Source organism: Phyllobates terribilis, unplaced genomic scaffold, assembly GCF_046119375.1.
Source record: "Phyllobates terribilis strain yellow unplaced genomic scaffold, ASM4611937v1 Scaffold_7__3_contigs__length_470593459, whole genome shotgun sequence".
NCBI classification, from domain to species: Eukaryota; Metazoa; Chordata; class Amphibia; order Anura; family Dendrobatidae; genus Phyllobates; species Phyllobates terribilis.
Window position 1 is genome coordinate 188,788,725 of NW_027362767.1, and position 24,461 is coordinate 188,813,185.

General features: G+C 46.1%; 1 protein-coding gene across 2 annotated transcripts in view; it reads left to right on the forward strand.

Annotated features, from left to right (window-relative positions):
* The window catches only part of PLP1 (proteolipid protein 1), a 177,389-nt gene that overhangs the window by 134,680 nt on the left and 18,248 nt on the right, over positions 1-24,461 (forward strand). For both annotated transcript variants that reach the window (XM_073639609.1, XM_073639610.1), the window contains exons 5-6: positions 1,215-1,288; positions 7,986-8,051. In XM_073639609.1, coding sequence (XP_073495710.1) covers positions 1,215-1,288; positions 7,986-8,051 — 140 coding nt within the window. The remainder of the gene's footprint in view (positions 1-1,214; positions 1,289-7,985; positions 8,052-24,461) is intronic.

Below are 24,461 nucleotides of genomic sequence, written 5' to 3' on the forward strand. Positions count from 1 at the left end.
CTCCCTTAGTAGCCCTCACACTGTATTATGGCTCTCTTAGTAGCTCTCACACTGTATCATGGCTCCCTTAGTAGCCCTCACACTGTATCATGGCTCCCTTAGTAGCCCTCACACTGTATCATGGTTCCCTTAGTAGCCCTCACTCTGTATCATGGCTCTCTTAGTAGCTCTCACATCGTATCATGGTTCCCTTAGTAGCCCTCACACTGTATCATGGTTCCCTTAGTAGCCCTCACACTGTATCATGGCTCCCTTAGTAGCCCTCACACTGTATCATGGTTCCCTTAGTAGCCCTCACACTGTATCATGGCTCCCTTAGTAGCCCTCACACTGTATCATGGTTCCCTTAGTAGCCCTCACACTGTATCATGGCTCCCTTAGTAGCCCTCACACTGTATCATGGCTCCCTTAGTAGCCCTCACACTGTATCATGGCTCCCTTAGTAGCCCTCACTCTGTATCATGGCTCCCTTAGTAGCTCTCACTCTGTATCATGGCTCCCTTAGTAGCTCTCACACTGTATCATGGTTCCCTTAGTAGCCCTCACACTGTATCATGGCTCCCTTAGTAGCCCTCACACTGTATCATGGTTCCCTTAGTAGCCCTCACACTGTATCATGGCTCCCTTAGTAGCCCTCACACTGTATTATGGCTCCCTTAGTAGCCCTCACACTGTATCATGGCCCTCTTAGTAGCCCCCACTATTTATGAGAGCCCCCTTAGTAGCCCCCCTCTGTTTACAGAGTAATTTTTGTGACAGGTAGAGTTTATTAGTTGCAGTGTGGCGCAGGAGTCCGGTATCTTCCTGAGCGGCAGGCTCCCCCACTCACCTGCTGCTGATTGACAGTTTCCTCCCTATAGAGGCACATAGTGAGCTGTCAATCAGCAGCAGGTGGGTGGGGAGAACCCCAGTGCATGAACATGCCAGACTCCTAGTGACTGCCTCCACATCACACAGCTACTAATAAACTGTAGGTTTCCCAGAAATCACACCCTCGCCATACATAAATGCCACTAACCATTAATGTCATCACTTCATGCTGCCCTCATAAGTCATATATGTTCTGAAAGGTCCCCTTTAAGACTTTTCATTTTTTTTTATGTAATCGTACACAAATTTTAATCTATATCATAGGATCACATGAAACAGTTAATTACACATTTGATTTTTTTATCTTCATTAATTTGGTAAATCAATGTTTCTTTTTTCACCAGGAGTCCTGCCATGGAACGCATTCCCTGGGAAAGTGTGTGGAACGAGCTTACTTGCTATCTGCAAAACTTCTGAGGTTAGTGTCTTAGTGTTTGAAATATATTTTTTAATGTTCCTAATGGTGAGATCCCAATATCCATCAATAAAAACTATTCATTGAAAAACTGCATTATGGGAGATGGTACACAAAGCACTTTTCAGCTGTCCATAAGATAGTTTAAAGGTAATCTGTCAGCAGGTTTTTCCTATATAATCTAAGAGCAGCATGATGTAGGAAAAGAGACCCTGATTCCAGCAATATGTCACTTACTGGGCTGTGTTTTGCTGTTTCAATATGATCAGTGTTTTATTAGCAGGAGATTATCACTACAGGACAACTGTCCTCTTGCCTCCTGGTCCAACCACGCCCCACCACTGATTAGCAGCTCTCCGTCACTATACAGTGTACACAAAAAGCTGCCAATCAGTGGTGTGGGCGGGGTTATACACAGAAAGCTGCCAACCAGTGGTGTGGGCGGGGTTATACACAGAAAGCTGCCAACCAGTGGTGTGGGCGGAGTTATACACAGAAAGCTGCCAATCAGTGATGTGAGGAGGGGTTATACACTGAAAGCTGCCAATCAGTAGTGTGGGTAGGGTTATATACAGAAAGCTGCTAATCAGTCGTGTGGGTGGGGTTATACACTGAAAGCTGCCAATCAGTGGTGTGGGCGGGGTTATACAGAGCTCAGCATTAAGAGCTCTGCTAGATCTGCAGCAGAAAAAACAGTGACTGTATCACAACTTCTGCGCCCAGTAACCTACATGACACATTGCTGTAATCAGAGTTCCTGCTCCTATCTTATGCTGCTGTTGGATTACATAACAAAACTTGCTGACAGATTCCCTTTAAATGTCTACTCGCTGGGACCTGCACCAGCCATTAGAATGGGGATCCTGAGCCGTCCTTCTCATTCATTCTCACTGCATGATAACATTGAGGAGTTTTAAATTTCTCAGTGGTCATGGATGTGCCATCATCTTATGTCTATTTAGCTGTCCGGAGGCAGCTGAGTACAGAGGTCAGCCATGGACGTGCCATCCTACATCATCTTATGTCTATGGAGCTGTCCGGAGGCGGCTGAGTACAGAGGGCAGCCATGGACGTGCCATCCTACGTCATCTTATGTCTATGGAGCTGTCTGGAGGTGGCTGAGTACAGAGGTCAGCCATGGACGTGCCATCCTATGTCATCTTATGTCTATGGAGCTGTCCGGAGGTGGCTGAGTACAGAGGTCAGCCATGGACGTGCCATCCTACATCATCTTATGTCTATGGAGCTGTCCGGAGGCGGCTGAGTACAGAGGGCAGCCATGGACGTGCCATCCTACGTCATCTTATGTCTCTGGAGCTGTCTGGAGGTGGCTGAGTACAGAGGTCAGCCATGGACGTGCCATCCTATGTCATCTTATGTCTATGGAGCTGTCCGGAGGCGGCTGAGTACAGAGGTCAGCCATGGACGTGCCATCCTATGTCATCTTATGTCTATGGAGCTGTCCGGAGGCGGCTGAGTACAGAGGTTAGCCATGGACGTGCCATCCTACATCATCTTATGTCTATGGAGCTGTCCGGAGGCGGCTGAGTACAGAGGTTAGCCATGGACGTGCCATCCTATGTCATCTTCTGTCTATGGAGCTGTCCGGAGCCGGCTGAGTACAGAGGTCAGCCATGGACGTGCCATCCTACGTCATCTTATGTCTATGGAGCTGTCCGGAGGCGGCTGAGTACAGAGGTTAGCCATGGACGTGCCATCCTATGTCATCTTCTGTCTATGGAGCTGTCCGGAGCCGGCTGAGTACAGAGGTCAGCCATGGACGTGCCATCCTACGTCATCTTATGTCTATGGAGCTGTCCGGAGGCGGCTGAGTACAGAGGTTAGCCATGGACGTGCCATCCTACATCATCTTATGTCTATGGAGCTGTCCGGAGGCGGCTGAGTACAGAGGTTAGCCATGGACGTGCCATCCTACATCATCTTATGTCTATGGAGCTGTCCGGAGGCGGCTGAGTACAGAGGTTAGCCATGGACGTGCCATCCTATGTCATCTTATGTCTATGGAGCTGTCCGGAGGCGGCTGAATACAGAGGTCAGCCATGGACAAGCCATCCTATGTCATCTTCTGTCTATGGAGCTGTCTGGAGGTGGCTGAGTACAGAGGTCAGCCATGGACGTGCCATCCTACGTCATCTTATGTCTATGGAGCTGTCTGGAGGCGGCTGAGTACAGAGGTCAGCCATGGATGTGCCATCCTATGTCATCTTATGTCTATGGAGCTGTCCGGACACGGCTGAATACAGAGGTCAGCCATGGACAAGCCATCCTATGTCATCTTCTGTCTATGGAGCTGTCCGGAGGCGGCTAAGTACAGAGGTCAGCCATGGACATGCCATCCTACATCATCTTATGTCTATGGAGCTGTCCGGAGGCGGCTGAATACAAGGGTCAGCTATGGACGTGTCATCCTATGTCATCTTATGTCTATGGAGCTGTCCGGAGGCGGCTGAGTACTGAGGTCAGCCATAGACATGCCATCCTACGTCATCTTCTCTCTATGGAGCTGTCCAGAGGCGGCTGAGTACAGAGGTCAGCCATGGACGTGCCATCCTAAGTCATCTTCTGTCTATGGAGCTGTCCGGAGGTGGCTGAGTACAGAGGTCAGCCATGGACATGCCATCCTACATCATCTTATGTCTATGGAGCTGTCCGGAGGCGGCTGATTACAGAGGTCAGCCATGGACGTGCCATCCTATGTCATCTTATGTCTATGGAGCTGTCCGGAGGAGGCTGAGTACAGAGGTCAGCCATGAACGTGCCATCCTAAGTCATCTTCTGTCTATGGAGCTGTCCGGAGGCGGCTGAGTACAGAAGTCAGCCATGGACGTGCCATCCTAAGTCATCTTATGTCTATAGAGCTGTCCGGAGGAGGCTGAGTACAGAGGTCAGCCATGGACGTGTCATCCTAAGTCATCTTATGTCTATGGAGCTGTCCAGAGGCGGCTGAGTACAGAGGTCAGCCATGGATGTGCCATCCTAAGTCATCTTCTGTCTATGGAGCTGTCCGGAGGCGGCTGAGTACAGAGGTTAGCCATGGACGTGCCATCCTACGTCATCTTATGTCTATGGAGCTGTCCGGAGGAGGCTGAGTACAGAGGTCAGCCATGAACGTGCCATCCTAAGTCATCTTATGTCTATAGAGCTGTCTGGAGGAGGCTGAGTACAGAGGTCAGCCATGGACGTGTCATCCTAAGTCATCTTATGTCTATGGAGCTGTCCAGAGGCGGCTGAGTACAGAGGTCAGCCATGGACGTGCCATCCTACGTCATCTTCTGTCTATGGAGCTGTCCGGAGGCGGCTGAATACAGAGGTCAGCCATGGACAAGCCATCCTATGTCATCTTCTGTCTATGGAGCTGTCTGGAGGTGGCTGAGTACAGAGGTCAGCCATGGACGTGCCATCCTACGTCATCTTATGTCTATGGAGCTGTCTGGAGGCGGCTGAGTACAGAGGTCAGCCATGGATGTGCCATCCTATGTCATCTTATGTCTATGGAGCTGTCCGGACACGGCTGAATACAGAGGTCAGCCATGGACAAGCCATCCTATGTCATCTTATGTCTATGGAGCTGTCTGGAGGCGGCTGAGTACAGAGGTCAGCCATGGATGTGCCATCCTATGTCATCTTCTGTCTATGGAGCTGTCTGGAGGCGGCTGAGTACAGAGGTCAGCCATGGATGTGCCATCCTATGTCATCTTCTGTCTATGGAGCTGTCTGGAGGCGGCTGAGTACAGAAGTCAGCCATGGACGTGCCATCCTAAGTCATCTTATGTCTATAGAGCTGTCTGGAGGCGGCTGAGTACAGAGGTCAGCCATGGATGTGCCATCCTAAGTCATCTTCTGTCTATGGAGCTGTCCGGACACGGCTGAATACAGAGGTCAGCCATGGACAAGCCATCCTATGTCATCTTATGTCTATGGAGCTGTCCAGAGGCGGCTGAGTACAGAGGTCAGCCATGGATGTGCCATCCTAAGTCATCTTATGTCTATAGAGCTGTCTGGAGGCGGCTGAGTACAGAGGTCAGCCATGGATGTGCCATCCTAAGTCATCTTCTGTCTATGGAGCTGTCCGGAGGCGGCTGAGTACAGAAGTCAGCCATGGACGTGCCATCCTAAGTCATCTTATGTCTATAGAGCTGTCCGGAGGAGGCTGAGTACAGAGGTCAGCCATGGACGTGTCATCCTAAGTCATCTTATGTCTATGGAGCTGTCCAGAGGCGGCTGAGTACAGAGGTCAGCCATGGACGTGCCATCCTAAGTCATCTTCTGTCTATGGAGCTGTCCGGAGGCGGCTGAGTACAGAAGTCAGCCATGGACGTGCCATCCTAAGTCATCTTATGTCTATAGAGCTGTCCGGAGGAGGCTGAGTACAGAGGTCAGCCATGGACGTGTCATCCTAAGTCATCTTATGTCTATGGAGCTGTCCAGAGGCGGCTGAGTACAGAGGTCAGCCATGGACATGCCATCCTACGTCATCTTATGTCTATAGAGCTGTCCGGAGGCGGCTGAGTACAGAGGTTAGCCATGGACGTGCCATCCTACGTCATCTTCTGTCTATGGAGCTGTCCGGAGGCGGCTGAGTACAGAGGTCAGCCATGAACGTGCCATCCTACGTCATCTTATGTCTATAGAGCTGTCCGGAGGCGGCTGAGTACAGAGGTCAGCCATGAATGTGGTGTCCGAGCATGCACAGGGGTTATAACTTCTTTTTAATAAAGTAAGCACAGCTCAGAACTACAGTGGTGGCCAAAAGTATTGGCACCCCTGCAATTCTGTCAGATAATACTCAGTTTCTTCCTGAAAATGATTGCAATCACCAATTCTTTGGTATTATTATCTTAATTTAATTTGCTTGCAAGGAAAAAACACAAAAGAGAATGAAGCAAAAATCAAATCATTGATCATTTCACACAAAACTCCAAAAATGGGCCAGACAAAAGTATTGGCACCCTCAGCCTAATACTTGGTTGCACAACCTTTAGCCAAAATAACTGCGAACAACCGCTTCCAGTAACCATCAATGAGTTTCTTACAATGCTCTGCTGGAATTGTAGACCATTCTTCTTTGGCAAACTGCTTCAGGTCGCTGATATTTTAAGGGTGCCTTCTCCAAACTGCCATTTTGAGATCTATCCACAGATGTTCTATGGGATTCAGGTCTGTACTCATTGCTGGCCACCTTAGAAGTCTCCAGTGCTTTCTCTCAAACCATTTTATAGTGCTTTTGGAAGTGTGTTTTGGGTCATTGTCCTGCTGGAAGACCCATGACCTCTGAGGGAGACCCAGCTTTCTCACACTGGGCCCTACATTATGCTGCAAAATTTGTTGGTAGTCTTCAGACTTCATAATGCCATGCACACGGTCAAGCAGTCCAGTGCCAGAGGCAGCAAAGCAACCCCAAAACATCAGGGAACCTCCGCCATGTTTGACTGTAGGGACCGTGTTCTTTTCTTTGAATGACTCTTCTTTTTCCTGTACACTCTATGTTGATGCTTTTTCCCAAAAAGCTCTACTTTTGCCTCATCTGACCAGAGAACATTCTTCCAAAACGTTTTAGGCTTTCTCAGGTAAGTTTTGGCAAACTCCAGCCTGGCTTTTTTATATCTCGGGGTAAGAAGTGGGGTCTTCCTCGGTATCCTACCATACAGTCCCTTTTCATTCAGACGCCGACGGATAGTACGGGTTGACACTGTTGTACCTCGGACTGCAGGGCAGCTTGAACTTGTTTGGATGTTAGTCGAGGTTCTTTATCCACCATCCGCACAATCTTGCGTTGAAATCTCTCGTCAATTTTTCTTTTCCGTCCACATCTAGGGAGGTTAGCCACAGTGCCATGGGCTTTACACTTCTTGATGACACTGCACACGGAAGACACAGGAACATTCAGGTCTTTGGAGATGGACTTGTAGCCTTGAGATTGCTCATGCTTCCTCACAATTTGGTTTCTCAAGTCCTCAGACAGTTCTTTGGTCTTCTTTCTTTTCTCCATGCTCAATGTGGTACACACAAGGACACAGGACAGAGGTTGAGTCAACTTTAATCCATGTTAACTGGCTGCAAGTGTGATTTAGTTATTGCCAACACCTGTTAGGTGCCACAGGTAAGTTACAGGTGCTGTTAATTACACGAATTAGAGTAGCATCACATGATTTTTCAAAGGGTGCCAATACTTTTGTCCACCCCCTTTTTTAGGTTTGGTGTGGAATTATATCCAATTTGGCTTTAGGACAATTCTTTTTGTGTTTTTTCATTGAAGACAAATTAAATGAAGATAATAATACCAAAGAATTTGTGATTGCAATCATTTTCAGGAAGAAACTGAGTATTATCTGACAGAATTGCAGGGGTGCCAATACTTTTGGCCACCACTGTAGCAGCATTAAAACGCTCCCATTTTTCCCCCGGAAAAGAGTCTTCCAGACAGGTAGCCCCTACAAATAAGTGTGGCGGGAGGATAGTGCTGGCATGAGTCTGTCCTGCACTCAGTGAATAGGGTGGCATTATGGCACTGAGTAATTGCTGAGGGTAAGGGTAAGGTTATAGAAGTTTCAATCCTCTAACTGTTAAGAATCCTTTTCTACACATTGTTCTCATCTCTTTTCCTGCACATGTAAAGCTGTTTCTGTCAAACACTTTATCGTAAGACATTTCACCTGCTTACCTCAATCTTATTTTACAGTTTCAGATGACGTTCCACCTATTCATTGCTGCCTTTGTGGGTGCAGGTGCAACTCTTGTGGCTCTGGTAAGCTAAAGTGCTAATATGCAATACTGTGCAAAAGTTTCAGGCAGGTGTAGAAAGAAATGCCGCAAAGTAAAAATGCTTTAAAAAATAGAAGTGTTAATTAGAAGTGATTGAACAAAAGAGAAATGTAAATCACATCAATATTTGATGGCCGCCCATTGCCTTCAGTTCTCTAGATGCACGTGTTAAGGAAACTCAACAGGGAAGTTTTTTCCAAATTTCATGGAGAAGTAACCCCAGATCTTCTGTGTCTGAGGCTTGTGAAAATCCTTCTGTCTCTTCTTGTGATCCCAGACAGATGAGGTGATTTGAGATCAGGGCTCTGTTGGGGCCATAGTTTAACTTTCAGGACTCCTTGTTCTTTACGCTGAATATTATTGCCATTAGCTGGATGTTTGGGGTCATTGTCCTGGATGTTTGGGCCTATTGGAGCCAATCAGGCACTTCCCTGATGGTATTACATGATGGATAAGTATCTGCCTGTATTTCTCAGTATTGAAGACACCAATTAATGGGCAACGTTGAGGACTGTAGATTAAGTGAAAAACGTAGTGCAGCAGATGAAAGACACATCTTGGTTACTTCCTTTCAATATCAGATGCTCAGTAGTGCCATCAGCTCAGAACTTGCAACCAGTGTTGACCCTGCTATACCCATCTACTGGTTGGAGAAGTCTGGCCAGAAGAGGTCTTCATGTAAGAATTGTAACCAAAAACCATATCTTCATTGTTAAAACAAGCTAAGCAACCCAACCATGAATAAAAAGACATGAACTGCGGTGAAGAAAAATGGCAGCAGGTGCTCTGGACTGATGAGTAAAAATCTTCAATATTTGGCTATAGTAAAAAGGAGTTTGTTCCCCAGAAAGCAGGTGAGCAGTACAATAATGAGTGTCTGCAGGCAACAGTGAAGCATGGTGGAGGGTTCTGCAAGTTTGAGGCTGCATTTGAGTAAATGCAAATGGGGATTTTGTTAGGAGAAATACTGCCAGATACCTATCCATGTAATACCATAAGTGAGGCGTCTGATTGTCTACAAATTTATTCTGCACCAGGACAACAACCCCAAACATCCAGCCAATGTCATTAAGAACTATCTTCAGTATGGAGAAGAACAAGGAGTCCTGGAGGTGATGATCCGGCCCCTGCAGAGCCCTGATCTCACATCATCTAGTTGGTCTGAGATCACATGAAGAAACAGAAGGATTTGTACAATCTACAACCACAGATTTGTGGTTAGTTCTCCAAAATGTTTGGCACAACCTCCTGGCCGAGATCCTTCAAAAAACTGTGTGCAAGTACCTGGAGGAATTGATGCTGTTCTGAAGGCAAAGTATGGTCGCACCAAATACTGATTTGATTTTGATTTCTCTTTTTGTTCATTCACTTTGCATTTTGTTAGTTTCTTTTTTCAATTATTAACACTTCTAATTTTGAAAGCATTTTTAATTTGCAGCATTTTCCACACCTGCCTATAATTTTTGTACAGTGCTATAGATCGAAGAACAAACATTAATATTATAGTGATTTGCCTTGACTCTAACTTGTAGATAGGAAGGTATTCAGAAATATAAAACATTTGGTATCTACCCCATTATTAGCACATAAATAGCATCTTATGTCTGTTTTAAGGCACACAAGGAAAGAGATCACAGATAGCCATAGAGTACTCCTAGCCGGCTACACCAGATCTCCATTCAGCCATTTCATTGCTTGGGACTCCGCAAGAGCAAATATTCTCAGATACTTTTCCAGTATAACAGGGCGGGTTTCAAAGAAAATAGGGTTCCAGGTGACACGCAAAGTAGGACAGATCCTTCAATCTCATAGCTCACCATTTTTGGGTTTTCTTACAAAGTAATTTCATAATCTCTGATGGTCTAAGATAGATATAGGTTCATTTGCAGTGGTGTTAACTAGAGTCCGATAGACCCCGGGCCTCCATCCTGAGCCTTTTTTTGGTATAATGTCCCCCATCCTGGCCCCCTTCCAGTAATAATGTGTCCCATTCTGGTATAATCCATCCTGGGCCCCTTCCTGGTATAATGTCTCCCTTTCCTGGTATAATGTTCTCCATCCTGGGCCCCTTCCAGTAATGTATATCCCTCCATCCTGGTATAATACACCCCATCCTGGGCCCCTTCCAGTAATATTTGTCCCCCATCCTTGTATAATGTCCCCCATGCTCACCCCCTTCAAGTAATATATGTCCTCCACCCTGGAATAATGTTCCCTATCTTGGGGCCCTTCTAGTAATATATGTCCCCCATCCTGGTTTAATGTCCCCCATCCTCTCCCCCTTCCAATAATATATGTCCCCCATCCCGGTTTAATATCCCCCATCCAGCAACATACATCTCCCATCCTGGTATAATTCCCTCCATCATGGGCTCCTTCCAGTAATATATGTCTCCCATCCTGGTATAATGTCCCCCATCCTGGGCCCCTTTCAGTAATATATGTCCACCATCCTGGGATAATGTCCACCATCCTGAGCCCCTTCTAGTAATATATGACCCCATTCTGGTATAATATCCCCCATCCTCACCCCCTTCCAGTAATATATGTCCCCCATCCTGGTATAACATCCTCCATTATCACCCCCTTCCAGTATTATATGTCCCCCATCCTGGTTTAATGTCCTCCATCCTCTCCCCCTTCCAATAATATATGTCCCCCATCCCGGTTTAATGTCCTCCATCCTCTCCCCCTTCCAATAATATATGTCACCCATCCCGGTTTAATACCCCCCATCCAGCAACATACATCTCCCATCCTGGTATAATTCCCTCCATCATGGGCTCCTTCCTGTAATATATGTCTCCCATCCTGGTATAATGTCCCCCATCCTGGGCCCCTTCCAGTAATATATGTCCACCATCCTGGGATAATGTCCACCATCCTGAGCCCCTTCTAGTAATATATGACCCCATTCTGGTATAATGTCCCCCATCCTCACCCCCTTCCAGTAATATATGTCCCCCATCCTGGTATAAAGTCCTCCATTATCACCCCCTTCCAGTAGTATATGTCCCCCATCCTGGTATAATGTTCACCATCCTCACCCCCTTTCCAGTAATATATGTCCCCCTTCCTGATATAATGTCCCCCATCCTAACCCCCTTCTAGTAATATATGTCCGCCTTCCTGACATAATGTTCATCCTCACCCCTTCCAGTAATATATGTCCCCTATCCTCACCCCTTTCCAGTAATATATGTCCCCTATCATGGTATAACGTCCCCCATCCTCAACCCCTTGCAGTAATATATGTCCCCCATCCTGGTATAATGTCCCCCATCCTCAACCCCTTCCAGTAATATATGTCCCCCATCCTGGTATAACGTCCTCCATTATCACCCTCTTCCAGTAGTATATGTCCCCCATCCTGGTATAATGTTCCCCATCCTCACCCCTTTGGAGTAATATATGTCCCCCTTCCTGATATAATATTCCCCATCCTCACCCCCTTCCAGTTATATATGTCCCCCATCCTGGTATAATGTTCCCCATCCTCACCCCCTTTCCAGTAATATATGCCCCCCTTCCTGATATAATGTCCCCCTTCCTGATATAATGTCCCCCATCCTGGTATAATGTCCCCCATCCTCACCCCCTTCTAGTAATATATGTCCGCCTTCCTGACATAATGTTCATCCTCACCCCTTCCAGTAATATATGTCCCCTATCCTCACCCCTTTCCAGTAATATATGTCCCCTATCATGGTATAACGTCCCCCATCCTCAACCCCTTGCAGTAATATATGTCCCCCATCCTGGTATAATGTCCCCCATCCTCAACCCCTTCCAGTAATATATGTCCCCCATCCTGGTATAACGTCCTCCATTATCACCCTCTTCCAGTAGTATATGTCCCCCATCCTGGTATAATGTTCCCCATCCTCACCCCTTTGGAGTAATATATGTCCCCCTTCCTGATATAATATTCCCCATCCTCACCCCCTTCCAGTTATATATGTCCCCCATCCTGGTATAATGTTCCCCATCCTCACCCCCTTTCCAGTAATATATGCCCCCCTTCCTGATATAATGTCCCCCTTCCTGATATAATGTCCCCCATCCTGGTATAATGTCCCCCATCCTCACCCCCTTCTAGTAATATATGTCCGCCTTCCTGACATAATGTTCATCCTCACCCCTTCCAGTAATATATGTCCCCTATCCTCACCCCTTTCCAGTAATATATGTCCCCTATCATGGTATAACGTCCCCCATCCTCAACCCCTTGCAGTAATATATGTCCCCCATCCTGGTATAATGTCCCCCATCCTCAACCCCTTCCAGTAATATATGTCCCCCATCCTGGTATAACGTCCTCCATTATCACCCTCTTCCAGTAGTATATGTCCCCCATCCTGGTATAATGTTCCCCATCCTCACCCCTTTGGAGTAATATATGTCCCCCTTCCTGATATAATATTCCCCATCCTCACCCCCTTCCTGTTATATATGTCCCCCATCCTGGTATAATGTTCCCCATCCTCACCCCCTTTCCAGTAATATATGCCCCCCTTCCTGATATAATGTCCCCCTTCCTGATATAATGTCCACCATCCTGGTATAATGTCCCCCATCCTCACCCCCTTCTAGTAATATATGTCCCCCTTCCTGATATAATGTTCATCCTCACCCCCTTCCAGTAATATATGTCCCCTATCCTCACCCCTTTCCAGTAATATATGTCCCCTATCATGGTATAATGCCCCCATCCTCACCCCCTTGCAGTAATATATGTCCCCCATCCTGATATAATGTCCCCCATCCTCACCCCCCTCCAGTAATAGATGTCCCTGATCTTGGTATAATGTCCCCCATCCTGGTATAATATCCACCATCCTGGGCTTCTTCCAGTAACAATATCCCTGTTCTGCAACTTTTCTACTCCTCTTCAACAAATATAAAAAAAAATAAACACGATTCAACTCCCCTTCCCCTGCTTCCACAATGTGCGGTGTCCTCTTGCATGTCGACGTCACCTGCCGGCCTCTGATTGGTCGGCAATGTATATTGCAGTGCAGGGACCTGGTGAATCTCTGCACCACAATACGTTAGATGCACAACCAGCTGAAATAGCTATTGGTGTCAGAGGGCTCCCCTCTCTGTGAGTGTGATCTTTACGCCCCTGTTCATTTGTAAATTTCCTATTAGATTAAGACACTGAGGTTTGCATTCCTTAGCTGCTGGGGCAGTGCAGGACTAATTTAGGATGTTTCTGGGAGCTCCATTCACCTGATACACCTTGAATATCTTGTTTGACAGTGAAATCTGTATTGTAGCACTCCCGTATTGCAGGACAAATTGTCACTAAAACTGTATCAAAACTAACAGTATATTTTATAGAAAACTATAGGACCAACATATAAACATTGTTACAGAGAGAAAAATGTCCCAATAAAACACAACCTTTAATCAATGTATCCAAAGTAGTAAACAGGCAATGAAATAAGTCGCCAGCACTCAACACCAGACAATCTGAACACCTCAATTTAAAAAGCTTTCATGCAATGCAGCAAAGAATTGCGTAGTAGGGAAAAACTATAGTTTTTGGCAGTGTGGAAAAATGTGGCAAAGTAAGAATGCTTTAAAAAATTTAAGTGTTAAGAGTTTATTTTTATCAATTTACAATAAGCAAAGTCAATGAATAAAAGAAAAATCAAATGAATATTTTCTATGACCATCCTTTGCCTTTAAAACAGCTTGAATTCTTATTCTATTTCTTGAAATAAAGTTACAATTGCACAAAATCAAGGTTTTTGTAAGATTATAGGTAACGTTTCTCTTTGTGGAGAGACACATACCGGCTCTGGCATGCTAAGGTAAGGAGGCTTATTTGCTAGAGAACCCCTTAGACCTCAGTCCTGAGCCTCTCCTCTAGCCAAATCAGTTCTCATACTTTGCACTGACGAAGGCCAACAGCCCGAAACACCGTGTCTGCAAATTGAGATTCTGATTTGGCTGTTATCCTAAGTCATATTGCAGAACTCTTTAAAGGGTCGATTGTGACTTGTAGGATTGCTGCTTCCAACAGGTGGCGCTATAGAGTTCAAGTCCTCTTCCTCTCTGAAGAGGCAATTTACATGTAAGCTTATAGTCAGATGGATGAGCAAGCAATTATAGATGATCATCATTTCCATATGTAGGTTGAAATTCATTAACTGAAACAGAAAAATCTGTTTAGGAGACTTAAAACTGGGTGAGGAATGAGCAAATAGAAGAACAAAGGTGAGGTTGTAGAAGACAGTTTCATGTCACAGGTCATACACTAGGGCATGATTAAGCATAGCAACAAGACACAAAGTAGTTGTACTGCGTCAGCAAGGCCTCTCCCAGGCAAAAATTTCAAAACAGAATGGAGTTTCACGATGTGCTGTTCAAACATTTTTGAAGACACACAAAGAAATGAGCAACATTAAGGACCTTAGACCAAGTCGTCAACTAAGGAAACTTAGTGCAGCAGACGAAAGACACACCTTGCTTATTTTCCTTCAAAATTGGAAAATGTCCAGCAGTGCCATCAGTTCAGAACTGCCAGAAACCAGTGGGACCCAAAGCAACCCAACCCAAGTCTTGCTAGATGTGGTCTTCATGAAAGAAATGTGGCCAAAAAGCTATATCTTTGACGTGGAAACAAGGCCAAGTGACTCAACTTACATGAAAACATAGGAACTGAGGTACAGAAAAATGGCAGCAGGCGCCCTGAACTTTGAGTCAAATTTTGAAATATTTGGCTGTAATAGAAGACAGTTTGTTGGCTGAGGGTCTGGAGGCCGGAACACTAAGGTGGGTCTGCAGGCATCAGTGACACACAGTGGTGGGTTCTGCATGTTTCGCTGCATTTCAACAAATGCAGTTGTGGACTCGGTCAGGTTTAATGGTTCCAAAATGCTGAGAAATACGGGCAGATGCTTATCCAGGCTTCATTGAAGTGATAAGGCCCCCACAGAGCCCCGATCTCAACTTCTATGATCCTGTCTGAAATTACATGAGGAGACATCCACAGAAGATCTGTGTTTAGTTCTCCAAGATGTTTGGAACAACCTCCCTGCTGAGATCCTTCAGAAACTATCTGAAAGTATACCTTGAAGAATTGGTGCTGTTTTGAAGGCAAAGGGTGGTTGTTCATTCTCTTTGCATAATTGATAAAAATAAACTAATGATACTTATTTTTTTAAAACCATTATTAATTTGCAGCATTTTTTTTCCACACCTGCCTAAAATTTTTTTGCACAGTAATTTACATTTACAGTAAAATCCCAACACAGCCTTAAAGGATGAGGGTAACAGTATTGATTCATATCAGTGATCACTCATTGTACTGGATTGACTTGTTTCTAGTGTACGATAAATCTTAAACTCTCCCTATTCTAGACATTTGAATTTGACATTATATTGAAAGTCGCTCCACCAGGACTCATCAAGAATTCAGAGCACACAAAGTTGCCGCTTATCAACTTTTCCAACTTCCTCAGTGGGATTTCAGTGTGTCCATTTTGAATATCCAAATTTATGTGAGCTCCAATCCATTGTCCAACTGCAACATGTGTCACCAGGTATTTATATGGCACACAGACTTGGCAACACATGTTGCAGCTGGACACTGGATTGACGTGGAGTAGTTCTGTTGTATTTTGGTGACTTATATGTTCTTTTACCCTACTTTGTGCTCAGATTGTTGCGTACTGGGGACTATTATCCTATTGTACTACTTTAGATACAATAACTAAATGCTAAAGCGAAGCTGATAGATGATACATGCAGGCCAATCTGTGGGCAGCATGTATCAGGCATCAGCTGTATGATCCCAGCCAGGTATTTCAGAGAAAAACCTACTTTAGAAGCCACCATGGACTGAGACATCGCTGGAGACTAATTGGACACGTGGGTCCCCGGTGGCTTCTTCTCGCCCGCTGACCGGTCTCTACCAATGTGCACGTATAGCCCGAGACCTCTCAATCCAGGGTAGTTGGGTGGGGAGAAGCCACGAGGACCCACTTGGCCGAATACTTTATAAGCGAGGTCTCGTTCCCAGGTGACCATTAAAGTTTGATTTTCTCTGAATCGCGTCGGCGTCTAAGAGTCGCACATACCCAGCAGAGATGATACGGGCGCTGCCTGATACAAGCTGCCGTACATCGGGGAGCACGCATCACGTCAGCTTCACTTTAAGGCTTAATTGGACATTTCTCTCTCTGAAGAGGTCACTAGAGCTCCTACAGTATCTATCCCCTCCACAGATTCCATATTACCAAACTAGAGTTTTAGCCAATTGATTGCATATCTACTGTGTACACGACTCAAGAAATTGTCTAACAAATGTGTACAAACATAATTTAATTTATAATTCACTATATTGAAATTCCAGTGGGTCAGAAGTTTACCTACACCTAGATTAATCTGCATGAAAAAGCTTGAAAAACTCAAGAAAAGACTGTCATGGCTCCTGATAAGCTGGTTGGGAGGAGCGCACGTGGCAGTACAGTGGTTGACAGGACTTGTAATATTGGAAAGGGGCACATAGGGCTTCACCACTATGAAGAAACAGAGGAACAAATGAGGAAGCGAAACTGCTCACGTGATGGTGCTATGTGCGGGACAGCCGTAGGGGCACACCCATGTGGTAATAGGGGGCTGCAGCCTGTGGTCCCATCCAGAGGCGTAGCTAGAGGTTCAGCTCAGGGGGGGGGCGAAACATCTGAGTGGACCCCTAACCAGGTAACCCTGATTACAACTATGGTGTCGTGCCCTAATCATGGGTATAGGGGAACCTCAGCAGATGACTATGGTGTTACTGAAAAAAAATCTCTACACAAAGACCAACACTGATATGACTGCCATATGGTGACCATATCATGGTAGATACCAGTGCTGCAGAACATATAAGAGATCGCAGTACAGGTATACAGTGCCTACAAGTAGTATTCAACCCCCTGCAGATTTAGCTGGTTGACACATGCGGAATTAACTTGGCATTGTGACATTTGTACTGTAGATCAGCCTGGAAGTGGGAAATGCACTGCAGCAAATTTTGTTTTTGTTTTTTTTTGTTTTTTTTTTAAAAACGTTAAAAGTTAATTCAGAGTGTCATTTATTATTCAACCCCTCAAACCACAAGAATTCTGTTTGGTCCCCCAAAAGTATTAAGAAGTAGTTCAGGCACCAAGAATAATGAGCTTCACATGTGTGGATTAAAGATCTCTTTTGCCAGCCTTTTCTGACTATTTAAGACCCTCCCCAAACTTGTGAACAGCACTCAGACATGGTCAACATGGGAAAGACAAAGGAGCATTCCAAGGCCATCAGAGACAAGATCGTGGAGGGTCACAAGGCTGGCAAGGGGTACAAAACCCTTTCCAAGGAGTTAGGCCTACCTGTCTCCACTGTTGGGAGCATCATCCGTAAGTGGAAGGCTTATGGAACTACTGTTAGCCTTCCACGGCCAGGACAGCCTTTGAAAGTGTCCTCCCGTGCCGAGGCCAGGCTTGTCCGAAGAGCCAAGGCTAACCCAAGGACAACAAGGAAGGAGCTCCGGGAAGATCTCATGGCAGTGGGGACATTGGTTTCAGTCAATACCATAAGTAACGTACTCCACCGCAATGGTCTCCGTTCCAGACGAGCCAGTAAGGTACCTTTACTTTCAAAGCGTCATGTCAAGGCTCGTCTACAGTTTGCTCATGATCACTTGTAGGACTCTGAGACAGACTGGTTCAAGGTTCTATGGTCTGATGAGACCAAGATCGAGATCTTTGGTGCCAACCACACACGTGACTTTTGGAGACTGGATGGCACTGCATACGACCCCAAGAATACCATCCCTACAGTCAACCATGGTGGTGGCAGCATCATTCTGTGGGGCTGTTTCTCTGCCAAGGGGCCTGGCCATCTGGTCCGCATCCATGGGAAGATGGATAGCACGGCCTACCTGGAGATTTTGGCCAAGAACCTCCGCTCCTCCATCAAGGATCTTAAGATGGGTCGTAATTTCATCTTCCAACAAGACAACGTCCCAAAGCACACAACCAAGAAAACCAAGGCCTGGTTCAAGAGGGAAAAAGTCAAGGTGTTGGAGTGGCCTAGTCAGTCTCCTGACCTTAACCCAATTGAAAACTTGTGGAAGGAGCTCAAGAATAAAGTCCACATGAGACACCCAAAGAACCTAGATAACTTGGAGAAGATCTGCATGGAGGAGAGGGCCAAGATAACTCCACAGACCTGTGCCGGCCTGATCAGGTCTTATAAAAGACGATTATTAGCTGTAATTGCAAACAAGGGTTATTCCACAAAATATTAAACATAGGGGTTGTATAATAATTGACCCTCACTTTTATGTTTAAAATTTAATAAAATTCAACTGAGCAACATAATTTTTTGGTTTGTAAGATTTATGCTTCTGTTCATAAAACCTACTCTCGTTTGCAGTTTGAAGGCTCTAACTTATTTGTATCTTATCAAACCAGCTAAATCTGCAGGGGGTTGAATACTACTTGTAGGCACTGTAGATGGTGACTTACAGATAACGTTCTTTCTGATGGAGTCGTTCACTTTCCCATCTTTTCCATTTTGCTTAGATGGACATGACGACTTCCCCAGCCAGGTCTCGTCTGCAGAGATTACAGCAAACACACCTGACTTCTCACATCTCCAGCCCCGTCTCCATCTATTCCCAACCTGCACAACCTCCTCATCCTGCTGTCACCCCAATACTGAGCCGCTGCTGCCGTATATGTCCCTCCCTATTACTGCACCTACTGTGTGGTACAAAACCAGTGCTCCTCTTACTGCCCCACATAATAATACCCACCACTGTGCCCCCACATAATAATGCCCACCACTGTGCCCCCACATAATAATGTCTACCACTGTGCCCCCACATAATGTCTACCACTGTGTCCCCACATAATAATGCCACCACTGTGCCCCCACATAATAATGCCCACCACTGTGCCCCCACATAATAATGCCCACCACTGTGCCCCCACATAATAATGCCACCACTGTGCCCCCACATAATAATGCCCACCACTGTGCCCCCGCATTATAATGCCACCACTGTGCCCCCACATAATAATGTCTACCACTGTGCTCCCACATAATAATGCCCACCACTGTGCCCCCACATAATAATGCCCACCACTGTGCCCCCACATAATAATGTCTACCACTGTGGCCCCGCATTATAATGCCACCACTGTGCCCCCACATAATAATGTCTACCACTGTGCTCCCACATAATAATGCCCACCACTGTGCTCCCACATAATAATGCCCACCACTGTGCCCCCACATAATAATGCCTACTACTGTGCCCCCCACATAATAATGCCCACCACTGTGCCCCCACATAATAATGCCCACCACTGTGCCCCCACATAATAATGTCTACCACTGTGCCCCCGCATTATAATGCCACCACTGTGCCCCCCACATAATAATGCCTCCACTGTGCCTCCACATAATAATGCCACAACTGTGCCCCCACATAATAATACCCACCACTGTGTCCCCATATAATAATGCCTCCACTGTGTCCCCATATAATAATGCCCTCCACTGTGTCCCCATATAATAATGCCTCCACTGTGCCCCCACATAATAATGCCTCCACTGTGCCCCCACAAAATAATGCCTCCACTGTGCCTCCACATAATAATGCCACAACTGTGCCTCCACATAATAATGCCCACCACTGTGCCCCCACACAATAATGTCTCCACTGTGCCCTCTACATAATAATGCCACAACTGTGCCCCCCACATAATAATGCCCACCACTGTGCCCCCACACAATAATGCCTCCACTGTGCCTCCACATAATAATGCCACAACTGTGCCTCCACATAATAATGCCCACCACTGTGCCCCCACACAATAATGTCTCCACTGTGCCTCCACATAATAATGCCACAACTGTACCCCCCACATAATAATGCCCACCACTGTGCCCCCACATAATAATGCCTCCACTGTGCCCACACATAATAATGCCTACTACTGTGCCCCCACATAATAATGCACACCACTGTGCCCCCCCATAATGCCTACCACTGTGCTCCCACATAATAATGCCCACCACTGTGCACCCCACGTAATAATGCCTATCACTGTGCCCCCCACATAATAATGCCTCCACTGTGCCCCCACATAATGCCCACCACTGTGCCCCCACATAATAATGCACACCACTGTGCCCCCACATAATAATGCCTACCATTGTGCCCCCACATAATAATGCCCACCACTGTGCCCCCACATAATAATGCCCACCACTGTGCCCCCACATAATAATGCCTACCATTGTGCCCCCCACATAATAATGCCCACCACTGTGCCCCCCACATAATAATGCCCACCACTGTGCCCCCCACATAATAATGCCACCACTGTGCCCCCACATAATAATGCCTCCACTTTGCCTCCACATAATAATGCCACCACTGTCCCCCCACATAATAATGCCCACCACTGTGCCCCCACATAATAATGCCCACCACTGTGCCCCCACATAATAATCTCACCACTGTGCCCCTACATAATAATGCCTCCACTGTGCCTCCACATAATAATGCCACAACTGTGCCTCACATAATAATGCCCACCACTGTGCCCCCCACATAATAATGTCACCACTGTGCCCCCTACTTAATAAAATGCCTCTTTTCTGCCCTCTGGATGGGCAAAATGTCCCCTAGAATATATTAATGTCCTATGCGAATGCCCTAGAAAACAGCGTCCACATTTTGCCCCTAGAAAGTAATAATGCCCCATGTGAACTTTTGACAGTCACATAACTCTGAGTGTCCCAATAATATTTCTTAAGTGCCCAGTTAACATTTAATAATGTAATCACAGCTCCTAATGTCATCACATGTACAGCTCCCATATACACAGTATGATGGGCCCACAGCTCCCCTATACACAGTATGATATCCTCACAGCTCCTACTATACAAAATATAATGAACCGCATATAAGTCTTCACACTGTATAATGGCCCCCACAGTGTATAATGACCTCCACATTGTATAATGGCTCCCACAGTAGCCCCCAAACTGTTTAATGCCCCCCAATTTCCCCACACTGTATAGTGGCTCCAACATTGTACAATAGTCCCCATAGTAGTCCTCACACTTTATTAGGGTATCACCCTGTATGAGGGCCTACCACAGTAGCCCCTAAACTGTATTATGCCCCCTGCATTAGGTCTTACACTGTATATTGGCGACCCACAATAGTCCCTACACCATATTGTGGCCTTCATGGTAGGTCCCAAACTTTATAATGGCTCCCACATTAGCTCCCACGCTATATACTGTAATAGTCCCCACACGGTATGAGGGAGGGCACCCCACAGTGTATAAGGGCCCAAACAATAGCCCCTACACCATATTAGGTTCCCAACAGCAGCCCCCACGCTGTATGAGAGACCCTCACAGTAGACCCTACAATGTATGAGAGGCCTCCATACTTTATGATGCCCCTACAGTCACACCACATGTTTTAGTTAAAATAAAAAAACATCATATAGTCAGCTATTCCAGGACCCTGTCGAGCACCGGGGCACACACTGGACTTCAGAGTCCTGCCGCTGCGCAATGACATCCCCTCGCTGGGATTGTGACGTCCTGTGCGTGCGCTGGCGCTTCTGTCTCTGCATCACCCTGCTGTTCTGTGGACCACAGGCATAAAGCCACCTGCGGTCTATGGTAAGGACAGTGGTAGTGCAAGGTGATCATATCTCCTTGCTCTACCGCACGGCTTACCTATATCTGCATGCGCAGCAGGCCCATACAGTTCGGCTCTCCGGAGGCAGACACAGGACACACCGTTTGGGTTAACTTCCTGCTGGTTTATTCTGCAGCATAAACTCCAGCAGCGTCCCATGAAAATAAACAGACCCTGTCGGGGTTAACCAGAAAAACAAAAAGATAAGGTATGACAAGAGTCCAATAGTAAGCGAGGCTCTGCCCGCTGCAGATAGCACAGTGAAGTTTTCAGTAACACCAATCCTCCGATGTTGCTCTCTGGTTTCACCTAAACACAGCCTGGAGACTTCACTCTCCAGACCACACACTCCAGAGAAACAAAGCTGACTGAGCATTTAACCCTGCTCAGCATCACCCTGAGGGGAGGTAGGGGAATGGCCTCCCACCCTCTTTGCCATTCCCATAAAACCATGTAACAACAGAGAAGGAAATTATTACATATAATTCTAATAGACGGGCGCTAAGTCCTGCATTGGCATAATACTATGTAACAACAGAGAAGGAAAAAGGGACAATGCAATGTGGATATGCACACCTAAACAAAATAGAACCAATAATTTCAAAAAATAACAAAGTTTATTGATGTACACTGACAAGCTAAAAACATTTAAAAACAGAGACCAAAGAAAAAGACCATGTAGTCAGTAACATGACAAGTTCAAATTACAACATGGATCAAGATAGGTACAAGATAGGTACACTCTCCCAAATATTGGTAATAACCACCAGGACCTGCTCTGACGAAGCCGTCTCTAACGGCGATACGCGTGGGCTTTGCTCACACTTTGGTCCCTCTCCCTCCACTTTCATCCACCTTGCCCTCTCCTCATGGGTATTTAATTGTGTATTTTTTGTTCTGACAGACTATATAGGATGTTGGGCTCTGATATAGGCACCACACTGTGATTCATTACCCTTTCCAGGGACGCCTGGTTATGGGCTTTATACTATTGCCTTAGGATATACAACTGTGGAACACTGTTTTCTGCTTTTTGTGACTTTCTTACCGGCCGTACCCTAACTTGCATAATTCTGTCATAGCATATGGTGGTTATTACCAATATTTGGGAGAGTGTACCTATCTTGTACCTATCTTGATCCATGTTGTAATTTGAACTTGTCATGTTACTGACTACATGGTCTTTTTCTTTGGTCTCTGTTTTTAAATGTTTTTAGCTTGTCAGTGTACATCAATAGACTTTGCTATTTTTTGAGATTATTGGTTCTATTTTGTTTAGGTGTGCATATCCACATTGCATTGTCCCTTTTTCCTTCTCTGTTGTTACATAGTATTATGCCAATGCAGGACTTAGCGCCCGTCTATTAGAATTATATGTAATAATTGCCATTTGGTGCACTCCCACCTTTATACTTCTACCATTCCCATAAAACCACACCCTCTTTAAGAGAGTTAAACCCCCAGCATATAACATGCTGGCAGAAACTCAGTAGGTTCCAGTTCACACAAGAGAGCATCCTGAGTGACACATACCTCCCCTCGTATATCAGACCAGTGCCTCTGTCACATATTCTTCCCTCTGCCCAAAGCCAGGGGTTTGGGCACTTTCTGATACCAGAGAGGGAGTCCAAGAAAGGGCATCAGCATTCCCATGTAACTTCCTGGGCCTATACTCAACCTGGAAGTTAAAGTCCTGAAGAGCTAGGAACCATCTAGTTGCCCTGGAATTTTTACCCCTCTTTTCCCTCAACCATCTTAACGGGGCATGGTTCTGACACCAACTTAAACTTCCGGCCTAGTAGGTAATATCTAAGAGTATCTACGGCCCACTTTATGGCTAGACACTCTTTATCTACTATTGCGTAGTTCTTCTCGCATGACGAAAGCTTCTGGCTCAGATAGAGAATGGGATGCTCTTCCCCATTTTTCTCTTACGAGAGTACGGCTCCTACACCAACCTCTGTCTGGACCACGAACTCTTTCTTAAAGTCTGGTGCGACCAGGACCGGCTGTTTACACAGTGCTAGCTTCATCTGTTGAAATGCGGTCTCTGCTTCCTCTGTCCATTTCACCATGGATGATCTGGTGCATTTTAGGAGATCCGTCAGCGGCGCAGCCATCATGGCAAAATTCGGGATAAACCGCCGGTAATATACCACCATTCCCAGGAATGCTCTTACTTCCTTCTTGGGTAGCGGTTTCGGCCAGGTCTGGATTGTCTCCACTTTATTTACTTGTGGCTTTATTTCGCCTCTTCCGACAAAATAGCCCAAGTACTTGGCCTCCTCTTTTCCGACAGCACATTTTCTCTGATTTATGGTAAATCCCGCATTCCTTAGAGAATCCAGAACGGCCTGTAGTTTAGGTAGGTGACTAGCCCAGTCTGGGCTAAAGACCACGATGTCGTCAAGGTAGGCTGCGGCATACATCTTATGTGGGGCTAGGATCCGATCCATAGCCCTCTGGAAGGTGGCTGGGGCCCCCTGTAGTTCGAACGGCATCCGAGTGTATTGAAAGCACCCATCAGGTGTCGAGAAAGCCGTCTTCTCCTTGGCCCACTGGGACATCTGTCAGTAGCCCTTCGTCAGGTCCAGAGTGGTGATGTACCTCGTCGGTCTAAGCCTCTCAATGAGTTCCTCGACACGGAGCATCGGGTAAGCGTCACACTTGTAC